Below are 19,462 nucleotides of genomic sequence, written 5' to 3'. Positions count from 1 at the left end.
ATTTTTTTCAAATGATAGTGCATTTCAAAACCCCAATAGGTTTGTGGCAAACTAATGTGGTAAAAACGTGAACTGTTTAACATAATAAGACATGATCTCACATTTTAGGTTCAACAAAATATCCTGAAACCAGATACTATGCAAATTATAAGAATCTCTTCTCTCCATTACATCTCAAGAAATTCACCAAGTAAGTCACAGAAGAAAAAAACATGGGTAGTGTGAGAGAGGCTTTAAAGTCTGAAAATAATTTTGTGAATAATAACATTTTATGAGAATTCTGGTGTGTCAGGAGGAAGGTTTGCCCTAACAAGCATTCCATGAAGAAAACCAAATCACTAGAATGTAAGAGACTAACCCCAAATGAGCAAGAAACTTACATGAGAAAGCTGGTTATTTAACTTACTAGCAATCTGACTAATCCCAGGAGTGCAGTCCAGTGTTCATTGCATTGTCCCTCCCTCAGCTAAGTTCAAAGAGGCCGTGAGACCCAAACCACTCCTAAGCTGATCCCTCCCTTTAAGGCTCTGCAGTTTAGCTCTGTGAGGCCCTCAGTCCTCCCCCCTGCTCTAACCCTTTGCTATGGTAGCACATGTAGAGGATTAAGGTTTCCTGTGACCTGGGAATTAATATCACCCCTTAGGACAAATGGTACTATAGTGTAAGTGTGTGCACTGAGCTTTTGGACACAGCAGGCACAAAGCACAGGGCGTCTGAAACAGTCTGAGGAATAACCTGAATCTCAAAAGTGGGGCTCTTCTTTCACCCACTACCTTGCCCTGGTCCTACGCCATGAGTAAAGTTACATTTATGGGAAAGGGTGAAAGAAAAAAAAGAGTTCTCAAGGTAAGATAGTCAGGGCAGGAAGACACCAGACTATACAGACAAGGAGGTAAGTAGGTAAGATAGATCTTATGGCTGTAGCCCACAAAGCATGTCTGTGGCACACAGGGAAGGTGGATCAAGCAGAAGTCCAGAGATTCTTGATCAGCTGAAGAGTAATTGGGAGCACAGCCGAGAGAAAAGGTGTCCTCAGCAACTTTTGTGCATTTTATTTTAGGGGAGAACTCATTCAGTTACCAATAACCTTGTTCCATGCTACAACAGCTGGGAAGGATGGAACAATGGTGAGATCTTATTTGGAACAAGATTTCTTTTACTGCATCCTCCATCTGCTATCTGCATACATTAACTCAAGATCCAAAGCCTGATTATCAAGGATAAAGGACACCATAGCAAGGTGATCTCTAACCATTAGAAGGGATAACCCAGGGCAGCCTGGACTCACCTCAGTCTGTGAAGGCACACACATCTTCAAGAGACTCCACAGGAAAACATACTGTGCTTTACTTAAAACAGCAACTATCATAACATGGGATTTTTAAGAAGGAACAAAGGCAAAAAGTAAAAAGTTGTGGAGCTGAAAAGGCACCCTGAGAACAAAATATTCAGGAAACAAGATGAGTGCCACTGGAAACAATGCTTGTCAAAGCAGTCTCAAACACCAGAGAGGAGTGCCAGAGCATTCTGACTCTTGCTGTATAAGATGTTGGGAATATGTGGGGCATGAGCATGGAGTTTTGCCTGGCAATCCTTCGCCAGTGTTTAGTGGCTGATTCCACCATCAATTTGCAGTCTCAATCAATTATCAGCTGACATTATAGTTGACAAGGGTCAAATTTGTTTAACTGCATACAAAACCCAAGTCCCAAAGATAAAAAGGACAGATAATTTAGTTACTACTCTGGATATGAAAATGCTGGGCATAACCTGGTAATTTCATATCATTAATATCACAGATATTCTGGTACATGATGTTGCAATAGCATTTATTTAAGATTACATTTAATACGGAAACTGATTTAAGCTTGTCTAACCAGTAATGCAATATGTGCCTGACTCATTACTAGGGTGCATTTCATTTTCCCATAGCTGTATTTTTATTTATCATCAGTTCTGTTTTGAATGCTAGTTAAGATTAAACTGACTGTGAATCTGTAATTACAAACAATTGTTGCATCACCTAAGTATGGTAGCAGTAAACTTATTTATATCATTAGGTATTTATGTGATTTCAAGATCAAATACTTATCCTGGATCTTTGGATTGGGCAGGCTACTGTTCAAGAGCTAATGCTGTTAGTTTTTCTAGGTCACAGTCCAAAAGGAGGCCTTTGCAAACTACTGGACCTACATGTATAAATGATGAAGCACCTTCTAAAAGACCTTCTCAAAGTGTGGGTAAAAAAAAGAATGCTGACCTTCAGTATAACTGTAGTGAACCATTTTTATGGAATTCTTTAGGCAATGATTCATGGATATGACAGTCTAACACATAAAAAAGCAAAACGATTTTCAGACCTTACCTGACTTCTAAAAGGCCCACGGGTGAAAACTGTTTCACTGAGATTTGAAATGGCACAGGTGCTCTAAGCAGAGATTGCAATAATCAAAGTTCTTGCAGTGTTTTTCATCTGTTGATGTCAAGGTAGTTAGACAGTAAAGTCCGTAGGTAGGGAAAATTCTGTACAGATGTGGAAGTCATTAGCTATAAACCTAGATAATTTTTCCTTGGAAACAAGAAAGCTTACAGAGGCTTAACCCTTCTGATTCAAGTCACATGGCTGATATGAAAAAACGAAGTAATTGCAAGTGTAGTCAGTATTTTGGAGGGGGCAGCAATTTTTTAACATCAAAAGCACTAACATTAAAGCAAGCAAAGATATTAGGGGTGGAGGCAAGTCCTTCACCAAAAAAAACCCCAGCTTGTAGTGATTCCCTGTGCCACATTAGGCAGAAGTATAGTTCTGTGTGTGTTGTCCTAGAAGGAAATACCTGATTATGGCTAAAATATTAAGTGCTGTGATTCTGCAAGCTGGCAGCACCAAAGGGCTGCACTGTTCTAATGGATGATTACCTCTCCTCCCACAATTCTTCAAGCAGAATGGACGGCAGTTTCAGATTGAATATATATTTTCCATCTGCTGAACAGTTGTTTTTATTCGTGCTGTTTGAGGTTAACTGTGCACGTACTAATCAAACCCACTACTTCCTTTCTCGTAAAACCAAAACAAAGCTTCACATTACTTTCAGGTACAGCATCTTGGATCAAAGCTATATATACACACTGGCTCTTTGTGGGTTCAAACATTTCGAAGATTCAGTATCCTGAAAGGTGTCACCTCTTTTCCAGTCCTGAGAGTTCCAGTTTGTCTCAACTTCTGAAGGCACTGGATACCTTCAGCCCCTCCAGCATCTGTCCCAGCACAGGAATGCTCTCAATATTGGTCACCGTGGGCTTTCTCTGCACAGCCACTGCCAGTGCTGAAGGTGGGTAGATGAAGGAGGCAAGGTATCTGGGGGTGTCTGCCTTTTTTCAGTTTCACGTCTTTGCAGGAGATGGATTTGGTACAACAGGGAGAGGGAGGCGACACAGGACCAGATGGGAGTGAGGTCTCGGGGACTGCAAGGTATCTGGAAAATCACACATAGACTTGAGAGCAGTACCATCTGTGGGGACACCGGGCAGAGTAGCTCAAGAAGGAAGACAGATTTTGACAAAACAGGCCCCGCAAGTGAAGTTATGGCAGCTGATAACATGGCTATAGAGGTTAGAATGGAGGGAAAAATTCTACTCTTCTTCATCTCAAATTCTTGCACTGCAGAATTGAAGAAGATAAGCCCTGCCCCATTATGGACTAATGCAAAATGAGATTGAACAAATAACACTGAGTCTTCACAGCTTATCAAAGCAAAAGTCAGTGTCTTCTCATTGTACAGCAGGCCAGAGTACAGAAGTTGTAAAAAACTGTCAGTGGGGATGTCCATAGTACATTAATTTTCCCTTAAGATTTGTAATGATTTTTTTATTGTATGCTTATCAGGCTTTGCTGTGTGTTGCTATATTGTGGCTTGGGGTATACACTGCTGCTATACTGTGGCTTGGGAATACCTGGTTAAAAATAAGGAGAAAAAAGACCAGAAACAAAAATTTGCCAACAGGTTTTCCATTCAGTTTTACCGTAACCCTAATGGTTCTATTCCATGTTCCATCCAGGTTGTCAACCTTTTTGTTTCTAAATGTGAACGTGCTTATTTCTTCTAGGCAGAAATTATGGTTTAAATGCCTGATTTTAAAATTCAAATTTCAGTCTTACCATCTGAAATCATTTTCTTATGTATATTAACACATTTCTGTTGAGGGAAGCCAAAGCATGCGGGTCACTTCACTGCTCCAGTAACTGGGCCAAACAACCTACTATTTCAGTAGCAAGTAATTGCTGAGATTTATAATACGATTTTTAGTAATCAAAGCATTTCTTGAGCTTTTAAAAGAATACAGAATATTAAATGCATGCTAATGTGAATTGTGGTTTTGGAGTGCTTTCTTTTGAAAGCAGCATTTCTAGGAAGTACCCATGGATAATAGGAGGTGGTAGAACTCCCTTCCCACTGTGCAGGTTTCAAGTAAATGACTGCAGATCATGTCATGACAGTTCACTTACCATCATGCTCTTTACTTCCTTATAGTAATGGAAGTGACTCAGCCAGCAATGGTGCTGGCCAACAGGCAAGGAGTCGCCAGCTTGGTGTGTAAATACAAGCACATCGGGAACGCAAAGGAAATTCGAGTGACGCTGCTCAAACAGACAAGTGACGGGTTCACTGAAATTTGTGCTTCAACCTACACCACGGAGTTTAAAACGTTCAGTGTGGAAGAGGTCATTCAGTGCCGTGTCAGCCCTGGCCGGAACAACGTGACCCTCACCCTCGCTGGCCTGCAGGCCAATGACACTGGCCTGTACATTTGCAAGATGGAGCGGATGTACCCCCCTCCCTATTTCATGAACAAGGGAAACGGGACACAGCTCTATGTCATTGGTAAGCCACAGCTTTACAGTACCCCGGTATTTCCAAGTTAAGGGAGTTCCTATTATGCCTCAAAGGTCATTAGAGTTCTGCTTGCATGAAGTGAGGGCAAATACTGGTTTGATCTCTGAAAATCATGATTAGCTCCTGTTCCTTTCATGCCTCCCTCCACACACCTAAAGCAAGCATAGTCAGAGCCATGCAATGTATTTAGCAACTTAGAGGTGCTTGATAGCATAAGCAATACCATGTATGCCTAGACAGTTAGATACAGAAGTAAAGAAATAGCAGAGTAAAGTGTATGTTCTTCTACAGATAAAGCCTACTTTCATTGGAGGTTGAGTGGGCAGGGACTCAGAGGTCAGTCCTGGCAGTATCCTGGAACAGCACACGCTAGAGAAAAACAAGAGTGGAGGCTGCCTTACTGACTCTAGGGCCATCCTTAGGAGGCTCCTGTGTGACATGACTTGTGTGATATCCTATGTTTTAGATCCAGAACCTTGTCCAGACACTGCCATATATCTCTGGGTATTAGGAGCTACAGCCTCAGGATTTTTTCTTTACAGTATCATCATCTCAGCTGTTCTTGTGGGCAAAGCGGTAAGTCCCATCAATTCAGCCCCATTCTGCTAATAACACCCTTTGTGTGATGAGGACAAGGCGAAAGAAAGGAGAACACTGGGAACAAATGCACTGGGATGCTCCATTTTACTAGAGCAATGCTATTACAATACTGTAAGATAAGAGAACTTGCTGGAGCTGCCACTTGTACTTGTTTATGGCTCGTTTGTGTGCCCAGAGTACTAGAAAGCAGTCAGCTTTCATCAGCTAGACTGAGCCTGGCTTAGATTTATTTGGATGCTTAAAATGGGGGACACTTCTGGAATCAAAGGCAACAGTCTCTGATTTCACAGCTGATTCACACAAAATCCCAGGATTTGATTTTTTCCTTTTCCCACCATTCACCTCTGTGCAAAGCAAATTTAAAGAGGCTTCTCCTTGGATAGGGGGTAATCGTAACTTAAAGATTTTTTTAACTTCACAACTAGAAATCTCTGCACAAAGGCAGGCAAAATGTGAGCCTGTGTTGCCTCTTTCCACAGGAGTCTGCAGTGCTCACAGTCTGCTAGAAATGAATCTGATGGCAAAGCTTAAAACCAAACAGTGCCTCTGTCTCTTATTTTTCACTTAGCCCTTGTCCCTAGAGACTAAATGAAGCTGTCTGGTGTGAACACTCCTAGTTTTGAAGAAACACTGAAATCTAAAGCAGGACTACCTTCAGAGGGCTAAATGAATGGCAGGACTCTTTAATATATATATATATATATATATATATATATATATATATATATATATATATATATTTACCTAAATAGCCTCTGTACATCCTGATCCTCCCTCAAATGGTCTCAACAGATCTCCTGTAAAGAGGCATGTCAGGGAAAGGTGTATAGAATACCTTCTGCTCAGTAAAGGCAGAACATCCATCAGTTTTCTCTAAAAGTTGCTGGTCAATGATTATGCCATTATCACTTGTTTATTTTATTGTCTTCCCATATTTTACAGATAAAGAGAAGGCGATGTCTCACTACCGGAGTCTACGTGAAAATGCCTTCTGAAAAGCTAGAGAAAAAAGTGATTCCATTCCACATCACTGGTAACTGTAACACGGAAGGAGAGAAACCATTTCCTAGCTGGGATGGAAAGTCTGCTAACTCACTTCAGTTAAAGAAATAAAATTAATTGTCTTGTAACAAAGGTGTACAGGAAGGAGAGAGAACGTTCCTTGTAACTTCAGTGGTTTGGAGGAGAATAATTAGTATATGCATTCGTATTCGAAGATTAACCCTGTCACATAAAAATGGCTACCTTAGGCCATTGAATCTTTGAGATGTATTGTACCAATATGTAGTATATATACATATATATATCTATATATATACATAGCATTAAGAGCCATTGCTGTTGCAGTTGAGCATATTACTGTCACATTTCACCATGCCTAATGAACAACTGAAATCCAAACACTATTATGACAGAGGCTTGTGTGTCATTGCAAAGCTGATCCCACAGGTCTGGGGGGCAGAGGCAGAAGAGCACACTAATGTACAAAGGAATGTTGACTCGTTTCCCTGCATCGATATTTATTGGCTCCATTTCTGGCGTTAGTGCTCTGCACTCCACAGAGACATCACCATAGGCCGGCATTGATGACACTGCTGCTCTAAAAGCCTGATCTTAGCTCCCCTCACTGGCTCTGTGTCCCAGCAGTGCTGTGCTGGAGTTGACACTGATGATATCTGAGCCAGTGCTGACAGTTTGGTTGGAAAGGAGGCTCCAGCAGGAACCCTCTTAACGCTGTGCTGGGAGGATGTTCCAGCTCTGCTGGGGCCTTGTGTTTTACAAATGCTAAATTAGCATCTATCCAAAAGGCAGAAGTATGTTGCTGTGTTTAACTGACTCTATTTTCCATGAAAATATTGACAGTGTATAATCTTGTTTATTAGTTATGTACCAGTCAATAAAAACCTTGAAGCTTTGCCCAAATTCAAGTTCATTTCTTATTCACTGTTCTCAGAAGAAACAGGAAGTGGCTACATGTTAGAAAGCAGTGAAGACAACATGAACCCTTCCCCTCTGACCCTGTGTTTTGCCCTTTAGAAACAGTCTGTGTGTTCATGCCAACACTTACATTCTCAGCTCCCTCCTCAGCCAGCTACCATTACAATCTGCCAGTTCTTCTATTTGTGTAGTTAGAGCTGCTGTGATGCTGCTCAGACACTACCAATCACCTTTTCTCTTCCAGCAAAGTTACTTACTTGCAGAGGGTAGCTGTAATGACTTTGACAGAATCTCCTGTACATGTTTCAACAAAACACTTGTCCTAGTTTCAAATCCTGTTTTCTTTGCAGCACTTCGACACTCTCACCCGCTAAATGCTAGTCAGAACACAAAGCTGCTGGAGATTAAAGCTATTTCAGCCTACTACCTACTGCTTTGACTCTTTGCTATCAAAATTTCACCTTGCAACTCAAAAACCTGGCAGCATGTGTCTCTGGTTCACAGCTGTGAATCCATCTTCTGGGCTACACAGGTGTAAAGTCAAACCCCACAGCCCTTTATTCCCTGTTTCTGCAGTGGCAGCAGCTCCCAGAACACTGAATCTCATAGCTCTTTTAGTTAGCTTTCCCCCTCTTGCCCATTCTTCTGGTATTACCTCCAAATGTGCAAAAAACCATTCCCATTCTCAATTTGCTAATGTTTGCAGGTGCTAACTGCTCTCTGTTGATATGCAATTGTACTGCATTAAGTAAATGCAGCATCCATATGACATATCCTTTTTCTGAAGGAGTTTTTAGTATTCTGACATCTGTCCAGGACTTTTTCCCTAATTTTTCACTACTTGGTGTTTTGGAGATAAAAAATGGTCAAAGATCACATCTGGTGTAACTGCAAAATGACTAAATTTTTGCCAATCAAGTTCAGCCCAATCAGAGAAATACGTTCCATGATTCCATGATGCAAAATAGAGTGACCCACACATCCACTTGTACAAGCTGCACAAAGCATGAATAATCACACAGAACAATTTTTTCCACCACAGCAAGTAGTAGTTCAGATATCCTGTGAATCATGTGTCTGACTCCTAATCAGGAATCAATTGTTTTTTCTTTTTCCTTTCCTTGACAACTCCTGTATACTGGAACTAGGAACTTTTCTTAAGCAATCTAAAAGCAGCTCAAGTAAATTTTCCTCAAGTTCATCCCTCCTGGGTGAAGAGATGCTTTGGACCTGTATCCACAACCTCATGACCTCTGGCCACAGCTGGCTGTGAATCTGTGTTACCACAGAACATTCCACTGCGGACATTCCAACTCACCTCCATTTCTAACCCAAATTAGTTAGGTTGACCATAATTAGGCATTCTGCACCTACCTGAATTATTTCCTCTTAGTACACAAGCATTTCCTTGAGACATTCAGCCTGAAATGACCAGTGCAGAATTCTGCCATAAATTAGCAGCAGGTTGCTAAAATAACTGAGTAGTGAAGGTTATAGGAGAGCAGAGCAAAAACTATCATCTCACGTGTGAAAATAGCAATATTTTGTGTTTGCTCCCAAACACAAAATTTTATATCGGTATGATGTTTATTAATTATCCTATTAGAAATTACTTTGCCCAAATTATCTGGCTGTTACGAACTTCTCTTAATTTTCAGTAGTTACTTTTTCATACCCTCTTTTACTTCTGCAGTGCTTCATTTTCTCTGGGTTTCCTTACAAATTTAGCTGCCATTCCTGAGCTAAATGTTACATAAGTAGGCTTTTTCATTTTTTGTTCTAAGCCAGATTCCCCTTTTGAATTTTCTGGCAGGGTAATAGGTGCACTCAAATCAGCAGATACAGTGATACAGTGAAGATCAAAGTGAGATTTCAGTTCAGATTTTACTGACAATGATATTCTCGTAATTTGTATCTGACACTACAGAGGAGTGGAGACTCAATGCCTGCAGAGATGGTGTTTATACCTATCTCCATATGGTCCATATAGCAGCTAGTTCTCATAAGTGCAGAGCCCAGACCTCAGGGAATTTCCATTGTCCCATGCTGCCCTCCAGAACCTTAAGGTCTGTGCTTTTTCCTGATACTCAGAGAGCGTCTTTACATGATCAGCACTCCATACAAGTCAACTTGTATGTCAGATCACAGCAGTACCAAACTGAAAGATGCAAACTTCAAGTCCCTCCACAAGCCAGAAAATACAATAAAGACGAAATCGTGCCGCTTTCTGGGAAGAATGGAAAAAGCAAAGGCAAAAGGATTTGGTCTCAGAACTCTGCTCATTAGAATGGAGAGTTTAAAAACATAACTGTGTTACCTGGACAGCCAAATTACGAGGCCATACTGCTTGGTGAAGTTCAGGAAGAGTCTCTTCTGATGTTCTCTTCACCCAGTCAGGAGCTCTGGCAGCCTGTTTGTGAAACAGAGATAATGAGTTTCTGGCTGCACGAGTGGGCATTCACAGGTGCACTTTGTCTGCATCAAAGAGTGTGAATGTGTGTGAGGGGCTGAGGAGATTTGGAGGCAAAGTACATTGGAAGGTAAGATACAACTGGCTTCTTCCTTTCACCAGACAAAAGTTGGGGATGTGATGGGGAGTGAGTTTTGAAAAATGAACCAGAAAATGCACCAGTTTTCCCTGTGATGGGAACAGTCTGAACCACGTCTAAAGAGCTTGGCCTCTAGAAGAGGCATAAACAGGGATCAGAAGATATATTCACGAGCTGTAACACGAAATCCAGACCAAAGCAGGCTGCTGTATAGCAGATGGATTTATGCATTACTAAAACCAATCTATTGTTGTCATTTGCAAACTGTATGCTTGCTTGATCATGTGAAAGATCCTTTGAGATAGCTTCTATCACAGCTAGGCTGCGAGGCCTCTGCACTCCCTGGAAGGTTAATGTATATTTTGAATGCAGGTTTATAGCTGGGAGGGAGGTGTGGGGTAGAGGTGAAATTCAGGAAATTTTTGAGCTGCAGAGAATGAGAAAATAATTATAAATACACAGCACCACACTCTGATGATCCTGCAGATTCCTGAGCATCACTTAGGCACTTCCACACACAGTTCAGTCACCACTTACAGGACTTTGTTATCATTTTCTGTGAATATTTTTGTGACTGATAAAAGAAGAATCTTATTTGAGGGCACTTTTATATTCTACAGAAAAAAAGGAATGGTGAGGAACTGTAGTATGTTTGAGCAAATAACAGTTACTAATAAAAGATCTTAGAAACCAGAGGTGGGGTGGGGAGCAGTGTAAAAATTGTCATTGAAGCTATTTCAAAAGTTTTTGTTGATTATTAGAGGGACAGAGCAAGGAAGAGTTCAAGTAAGGGATAAAACTTCATTGTGAATCATTAGTAATTGCAGCTGAGGTGACGAAGCAGATGCCTCCGTGACGTAAGAGATTATTAACTAGTCAAAATTTCACTATTCTTTTCTTTTTCAGTTTTTCAAATGTAGTTTTCCTTCTATTTCCATAGTGAGCTGTCTTAACCACAGTCATGTTTCTATATATTTTAATGAACATTTTTTAGTGGTTATGAAGTTACAGTTGAACAGAAAGTTCTCTGTTTTTTCATTGGTGTTTTTTCTTCTTCATTCTTTTCTGACTTTTTTTGAACTGCTTGACTAAACGAAATGCAAGACCTTGTTTTTAAGGAAAATGGAATATCTCACACAATTGTATCATTCCATTAGGTGGTACTTTTAGCTGACCACCTCCTGTAAGGGGATATGTGACACAATCACGAAACATGAAACAGGCAACATCTGGCTGGACTATGATGAGTTCTGGGTGGGATTTATCCACATTGATGCTCTTCCCTGTGATGCAGCAACTTGTGTTGAAAGCTGGAACAGGCAGCAGGGTGCTTTGTTCTTCCTAGACAGGATCAGCGCATGGGATGTGGGTTGTCTATAGCAAATGAACATTAATGTTTGGACCAAGATTGCCATTGACAGGAAAAATCACTGGTTTTATAGGAATAAAAACACCTACACTGAGCAAATACTCCATGTTTCATTCAAACTAGAAACTGAGTAACCAGACCCCAAAGACTCCTAGAGTTCAGTACAGACAGGCAATAAATGAATCCTGCTCTACATTAAATGTGTTATTTTTAAGTTACTATACATTAGTCCTGTTTTTAAATTTTCTCCTTAGGGATTTGCAGCTTCCTTGAACTAGTGATGAAAGGGGCCAGCAGCAGCACTGCTTACTTTTGTGCAAACTAGAAAGTCTTCCCTCCACAAATTAGAAAGTGTGAAGGATTGGTATGTACTACCTTCCACAGCATTTAGTGCTGGGCACTTGCAGCATCATCAGCTGTGAGAAATATCTCAACCTCCTTCCTTTCTGTGAAAATTCTTTTTGGAAGTTGGACTCTGTTGGCCTTCAGCTGAACTCCAGAGATCTCTCTCCATTTGCTAGTATGTGAGGAAAGCTGAGGTGTTTGAAGTTCTGTAGAAACTCTGATAAGACTTCTTTTCATCTTGTGTGCTTTCAGAGTTGGCCTTTTTACCTGCTAGACAGAGCTGCTAGTTCTTGCTATTGTCATCTTTCCACTTTGTTTGAATCCAAACAGATACAAAAAATAGCTTATTAAAAACAGGCCTTCTCTTCTCCTGTGCTACACAAGGTGTTAGGCAGTATTAGGGTCTAACTGATTTGCATCGTGCAGGTTAAAAATGAAGATGCAATGAGCTGAATAAAAATTGTAAAAATACTTGGAGGGGGAAACAAGAACCAAAAATAATGCACATTTGAAACTGTCACAAAGTGTGGTATGTTAGCAGTACTTAATCTAGATAGAAAGCAAAACAGTTCATTTCTTTGTAAGTTATCAAATCCTTCTGGTAAGTGACACTCTGGAAACACTCAGCTTCATAACTGGCTGACTTAATGTTTTACATGCTGGAAAGGTGGCTAGAACAGCAATAATCAGCAGAATAAGTTGGTTTCATAGCTGAGCTTTCTTGAGGTGTTATATCGTGTGGGCAGCATTTATAAAAGCTTTCTCACTTTTAATTCTGTAGCAAATATGACTGTCTGCTTCACAAATTAATAATATTTTCCTTTCTCTTATAATGCTAAACTAATTCATTATATCATACTTTCTTATATGACTAGACTATTGGTCTAGTCTTCTTTTTACAATACTCTCTCACTAAGATGAAACATCTCATGTTCTTTTTTTTCTTCATCTTGCTGCAATAATATAATATCATTAAAATATTTTCTCCAAAGGTCCCAAACTTATATTATTCCTCCTCCCATATGCAAGCCACAGGCACACATCTCGTGTAAAAATTCCTCACATTAATGTCATCATTTACACTGTAATTTTCAGATTAACTTCCATTCTTGTTTCTCATGTTTTTACTTCATATTTTATGACTTTCATATACTTTCATTAAATACAGCAATTGCTCTACTATCTGATCCCAAGGAAGGTGTCGTTCTTTCATGGGAGTGGACAAAGTCACTTCACTCTCACGTTTCAGATGCCTCGGTTGGAAATACACCTCATGCGTTTGCTCTCTGGTTCCTGGAAGGAGGGCAGGCACGATGCTGACTGTGCACACGTGTTTGTCAGCGCTGGCTGCTCCAAAGGACCCGATTGCTCGTGTCTCATCCAACAAATATGGGAAACAGTTGGAAGGTGACACGGGCCACGTGCTGTTCAGTAGGTGGGTGACGCGCAGGGGAGGGGAACAACCTGCACAGCACCTGAATGGAAGTCAGGTGGCAAAAGGAGGAGTCTGGAGGAACTGAGAGGAAGTCAGCCTGGCTGCTCACAGTGTGAATGTTAACTTTAATTGAGGCACCTTGTGAAATGGTTTTCCCTAAAAAGCCGGTTTAGATTTGGCCACATGGATGTTTTTGGCTTACTTATCAACCTGCAGAACATGAAACACTCAGTGCCTAGGTCTGCTCTAGATAGATAAGTACTTGAATTATATCTTCTTCCACTCACAGTAAACATGTCTACTTTGGCAAATTGTTGTGTATAGAAACATTTGGAAAAATGAAATCTCTTGGTATTTTTAAATTAAATACTTGGACTGCTTTGGAATTGTGTTTAACTTAAAATGTTACCTTCATCAAATTTATTAAAAAACCCCTTTTTTGCCAAACATAAAATTATTTTTGTCTCAACTTCCTAGCTTGTTAAAATTTCAAATTTTCAGTTTAGGCAGTGAATTAAAAACTATTTATTCTCATAAATCTAGTCTTTGCAAAAGAACATGAGTAATGGATTTGAATGTCAAACCTGCAAAGAAAAAAGATAACGAATCTTTAATATCACAAAATCCAGATGAGCCCAAATGTAGCAAATACTATTGTTTTGATCTTCCTTTCCAACCTTACAATAAAACCAGAAGTGTTCTGTGTTATTTGTGAAATTTGAGAGGCTAATGAAGATCCAATTATTTTTCAATAACTACTCAGCCTTTTTGTTTTTCTGATTATGCTCTAGGTATTTACCGTTATGTGATTCCAAGTTAAGTTAATTATTATGACAAACAGAACTGCCAGTTGGACCTATCTGGGTCCTTTCAACTTCCTTTTAACTTAATCCTTTCCTTACTTTATTAACTTAATTGTCATGGAGGCCAGTATATGGAACAAAAGCACTGACATTTGTAGCTAATTTATCAGACTCACCCGAAGAGCTTGTTCATGTGGCTTTAAGCCATGCGATTTTAAGTCACAAAACCTTCTGATCATGTAACAGTAACAACAGTGTAAAGTTCAGTGAAATGTTTAGGTGTTGCAGAGAGCTGTCCCAGCAACAGAACTGGAAGAGAAGAAGCTGGAAACAGCTTGTTGCATATGAAGTAGGTAGTGTGGGAAAGCAGACTTGGGATCTAAATCTGTTACACATATACAAGGAAATATATTAATATAAAAAGATGCATATGAAATACGCATTGCTCTTTATTGAGCATGCCTGAAGGCTTCCCATGCTACCTAAACCCCTACTTTATTATAATAAAAAACTCTTGACAAAACCTGTCAGTAATATGCTGTCTTGACTTTGTTCTGAAATAAAACCTATAAATCATCAGAAAATTGAAGTGTTGCCAGTTTCTGTCTTGTTGCTAGAGAATAGTTCCATTTTTTGCTGAAGTGCTGTTTTCAGTTCTTTCAGCATGAAACTGATGCACTGATGATATGTGATCACCAGAGATACCATGTCACTTTTGTAATAAAGTGGTTAAAAAGAATACCCCAGCAAAATCTCAAATCAAGAGATTTTACAAGTTATGCAGAATTCATCTAGCTCCTGGACTGATTTGTTCACTTGGGTAAGTACAAGTACAATGCTCACACTTTCCAGTGGTGGGTGAATTGATCCAATTAGTCACCTTCACTTAACCAGAATTGTCCAGAAATTTCCTGCAGAGAACACTCATTTATTTAAAAAGCCTCTGTACAAGTGTGCATTTGCATGAATGCAGCAATTAAACCATGTTTGACAAATCATTCTTTGGGTCAAAGTAACATTCTATAGTTGGTGACAGAGCCGCTTGCCGAAGGCTGTGATGATATCCAGCTGGGAAGGGAGACAACAGATGGCTGCTGCCCAACCCCACAGCAGGCAGGAGCTTCCTACATCACTGACTACCCTAACCCTCTGCACTTTCAGTGGAAGCCTTTGAAGGCTTCCTGATTCCTACTGAAAATCTGTGAAAGATGGCAAATTTGCACCGATAAAGATCGGGAAATTCTTATCCTGAAACTTTACAAGTCTAGTACCAAAAATTGTACTGATTTATTTGTTTGTTGCATTAAAGGTCTTGGAGATTGCAGAAGAGGATATGCTACTACCAACAGTGTCCTGTTGCAGCATGGATCTGCAGCAGATTCAGTAATGAGTCTGTGAATCTATGTCTTGCAACAGAGCTAGGAATCACTGCTTTCAACAATTTTCAGATACTTAAACATCCTTTACCCAGGAGATTTTTGTGACAGAAGGAACAGGTTGTATGAGGTTCAAAACCAATAAGCATCATTCTTTCATATGCAAGAAAGATCTCTGATATGAAAAACTCATGTGTAGCTCTTATCAACAATTTAGGTGCTGCCACCTACCAAGGATTAGCCTTTTGAATCCATCTCCAATGAACTGAATCAATCTGGAGTTCGAACTGTGCTGGTAATACTGTGTTCAATTTTTCTTTTCCTTTTCCAAATCACACACATACTGCAGTCATGCATCTTGTTTGTACTGTGTGTAGGTATTTCAGCATCAGATATCATAGCTCATCTTTTCGAAACTACATAGCAGACTTTGCCCTTGGCTCTGAGTCCTGCTGCACTCCCTGTTACCTCACTGGCTGGGGGAACACCCAAAGACACCCAGTTCTGCAGCAGAACAACACAGCAGCAGTAACTCTATTTTATACGTGGTGATATTATTATTCTCAATGATCAGGAAGAATACAACAGAAACAAGTACTAATAAGCTAGTACTCGCTTTACAGTGTCTGCAGGAATCATCCAAGACCAGGCAGAGCAAGCAGAAAAAAAAAAGTAGGAATGATGCTAAAAGACACACCAGCAGCTACCCACTTACACGGAATGACCAAGAGCAGATGTCAGGGAAGAGTATAAAAATCAAAGAAAGTATGCTATGAAACCTCAGGAGCTTGAGAGGGTGGTGTCTTTCTATGTAACAACCTCAAGAGATTTCTCTTCCATGTCACTTTTTTGAAACCCTCTGGACTTTGAGTTCAGATAAACAAGGATGATCAGCTGTTCTGTATTACAAAAGAAATGGAAGAACTCAAAACAACACAAAAAGCCTTGAAACAGTGGAAGAACCTAGACAGACCAAAGAGGATATCTGGGGTAGTTTTCAAAGTTTGGAAACAATTAAATGTTTCTTTTCATAGTGGAAAACTAGTTATGTTTCCATGTCAACTAGAACAATGTACATAGCTAATAATAAAATCACCACTTGCTCCTCTGTAAACCACTAGTGTAAATCACCTAGTTACAAATATATAACTAGAAGGAAAGATGCAAATGGCCAAATTAATTTTTTCCCCTTCAACTATTTTTTTCTTCAAGCAAAAGAAGCACCAAACCAGTCCATCACGCAAACACTACAGAGCTTTCATCTGATGTCACTAAAAACACAGTGTAACCACAGCAACCCAATGAGAACTAGAGTGGCATAACTGGCTTACTTTTTTTTTTTTTTCCTGTTACACCTTTTTCTTACCTAGCACAGAAGGAAAAAAAAAAAACAATGGCCTGCAGAGGTACATGCTTAAATCCATATAACATGAATCAATGACCTGCTCACTACAGAACCCTATATTGTTGACTGCATGTGCAACAAGACACCCAGCATAAGGAGCATGTGTACCCTCACCACCCTACTGTGAACATCAACAAAACAAACAGCACTTACAAATGCCTGGGTCACAAGACCAAGACACACACCCCACCAAGCCCCCCCACACACACGCCCACCCACCCACATACCCACCCACCCACACCACCACAACATCAGGCACAGAGATAAGCCTTAAAAAACATCTGGAAAAATCACATCTAGCAGCACCACTGAAGAGTTTCACAGCAGCACCTGAGGGTGACTTTTGTCAAAGGGAGGGAGGCTAGTTCAATTAACAAAACCAAGCATCAGCTGTGATGCTGACCTCTACGGTACGTACTGAGCATAGCGTCATCGCTGATGGCTTCACAAGGGCCATGCCTTGCCTCTGCTGCTGAGTACAGCACGCAGACAAAGGATAAAGAATCCAAGGAAGCAACAAGAAGATTTAAAGAGAGACAGGACATATGTATGTGACTTTTCAATGGTCACCTGAAACAGTGGAATAAGCAGCTGATCTGTAAACAGATCTACTGAGAGAAAACTGAGATTTACCACACTATATTTTCCAGGGCTTATCTGATGAGACATAGCTCCATTCCTGGCCTGGCAGCAAACCAAGACAGCTTCCAGCCAGAAGGGGATTCCTGAGCAATTCTGAAGTTAGGCTCAGGAACTCTGCTATCATCAGCCCCAGATGCTAATGTAACATTAAGATTCAGCAGCAGTATCAACACGGGGAGAACAGAGGAACAGCAACTTTCACCTTTTCTGACAGTCACCTAAATTCACGAGAGTGTAAATGTAAGAGCTGTACCAGATGAGAACAAAAAAAATAATCATAGGTCAAGTATCTTGGCTCACAGATAACTATCCAACAGCGGGTGCTTAGTGAGGAATGCAACAAGAGGAAAAACATCGGGTAATGCAATCCTGAAAGACTCTCATAACCTACAAAAAGTTGCAGCTTGATGACTTGTCTTTGTAACTCAGCCGACTCTGATGACGAGACAGAAATTCAGGATTCTGTAGTATCTACACAAACAATATGGACACCTCTATTTCCCCAGCCTCACTGTGCTGCAGCAGGCCCCAGCAGGCTGTTTGACTCCTCTGGGTACGGGTGTGCTTTGCTGTGGTTCAGTCAGGATCACATGAGGCTACAGACCCAAACTGAAGCAGCAGTGTGGCTAGGACAACAAAAGCCCCCTGAGCAACACTCGCTTTTAATGACCAGAAACCACAGAGCTGAGATGAAAGAGACCAAGCATGTTCTTTTTCAGTCAGTCATGGGCAAGCAGGGAACTGCAGATTCCTATACAATGCATATACCTCTGCCTGGACCAGCTTACTAGTAGCTGGGAACAGTTTAGGCTGAGCAGAGCTTACTGAGGTTTTATTCTGAGCACAAGGGTGTGTGAGCTACTGTGGAGCTTGCCCGAAGGTAACTAGATGCTTCCTGCACTCAGGCTGACACTCTGATCTAGGTAAGAGCTGATTTGGATACGCTTACCCTGAACTGTACTGAGAGTGCCGTGTTTCCCAGGAGCACAAAGGTGCATGGATGGAGGCTGGGAACTCAGTGAGGAAATCTGGAGGCTTTACATGACAAAGGCCAATTCACCAGAATTCCTGTGGTGATCTGTAGTGTGATCAATGTGGTTAAAGTGATGTTTTAGAGTAGTCATTTCAATCACATGTTCTCTAGAGAATACAGATATCTGATTTCTATTTTTTGCTCATTGTCACTCTAATTATTACTGCAAATTCTTTTTCATGTGGTGACAGTGTCCAAACTGGCTGCAAGAAATGTGCCTAGACCCCTCCGTTATAGAGAGGTTGCTGTGATAGAATTAATTTTGCCCTGAATTTCTTTTGCATCCTGGACTTAGTATCAACACCAGTAAAAGGTGTAAGCATGATCCACTTTCTCATTCTCTTGAAGTTGTGATGTGTGCCCTCATGTGAGAAATTTGTCCTCTTTTCCAGTTTAACACGTGCAGGTGAGTGCCACATACTTTCTTTAACACGTTTTGCATGATAGATTTTTCCAGACCCTGTATGGCCACACAAGCTGTGATGATCATAAACATATACTTAACCTTATCTATGAACTGCTCCAATTTCAACCCAGTGCAACTAAACTCAAAATTTTTACTGATGGTATAAGTAAGGGAAACCTTCCAACCTGAAGCCTCTCTGCTCTAGATATGTGTAGTCACAGTTTTACTAACAAGCTCACCCAGGCTTTGCCTGGAACCAGCAATCCTCACCCACTCCCCTGAGGAAGGGGTGCTACAACCGGAACGAAACACGGTGACACAGAGAAGTGACTTCTATTCGAACTCCATTACCTCTTGGTGTTTCCTGGACTGCTGCAGGGACTGTTTTTACAGCTTGTTCTTTCTCATCAAATTAGCAAGAACAGATTAGCAATGTTAAATACCCACACAGAAGACCAAACTTCCCTCTTGGTTATGGTCTTTCAAAACCCCTTGAGCCCTAAGAAACCTGCTCTGTCCCTCCAAGCAAAGGCAGCGGAGACACTCTGCTCTCCGCTCTTCTTTCTGATGAAAAAGAACCATTTTAAACATAAAGCCACGTGCACCTGCGTAGACTCGTGTGGGATTCCAGGAAGCCGCAGGGAGCAGCCGCCCCTTCGCGAAGGCAGA

At 40.7% G+C, this 19,462-nt stretch overlaps 1 protein-coding gene and 1 long non-coding RNA gene across 3 annotated transcripts; one reads left to right on the top strand and one right to left on the bottom strand.

The window, feature by feature from the left end:
- The first annotated feature begins 3,150 nt into the window (after nt 1-3,150).
- Nucleotides 3,151-7,415, top strand: CTLA4 (cytotoxic T-lymphocyte associated protein 4). 2 transcript variants are annotated; one of them, XM_027880192.1, is made up of 4 exons: nt 3,151-3,329; nt 4,530-4,880; nt 5,359-5,468; nt 6,435-7,415. In XM_027880192.1, exons 1-4 carry the CDS (start codon nt 3,272-3,274, stop codon nt 6,603-6,605), a joined length of 690 nt encoding a protein of 229 aa, XP_027735993.1. In that variant the 5' UTR covers nt 3,151-3,271; the 3' UTR covers nt 6,606-7,415. The 2 variants fall into 2 exon arrangements, with proteins under 2 accessions (XP_027735993.1, XP_027735994.1); XM_027880193.1 differs by lacking the exon at nt 5,359-5,468 and having other exon boundaries at nt 3,167-3,329; nt 6,435-6,525.
- Nucleotides 7,416-7,592: 177 nt separating this feature from the next.
- On the bottom strand, nt 7,593-16,165 carry LOC114055759. Its single transcript, XR_003570819.1, has 4 exons — nt 16,023-16,165; nt 9,748-9,840; nt 8,749-8,852; nt 7,593-7,724 (listed from the first exon to the last, which is right to left on the bottom strand). It is a non-coding gene; the product is annotated as an uncharacterized LOC114055759 (long non-coding RNA).
- Between the last annotated feature and the right edge of the window lie 3,297 nt (nt 16,166-19,462).

The sequence above is a fragment of the Empidonax traillii genome, unplaced genomic scaffold (genome assembly GCF_003031625.1).
Source record: "Empidonax traillii isolate 1590-97213 ecotype Southwest subspecies unplaced genomic scaffold, ASM303162v1 scaffold65:size4453928, whole genome shotgun sequence".
NCBI lineage: Eukaryota > Metazoa > Chordata > Aves > Passeriformes > Tyrannidae > Empidonax > Empidonax traillii.
The sequence above is the reverse complement of the archived record's forward strand: the minus strand, read 5'-3'. Positions and strand labels throughout refer to the sequence as shown.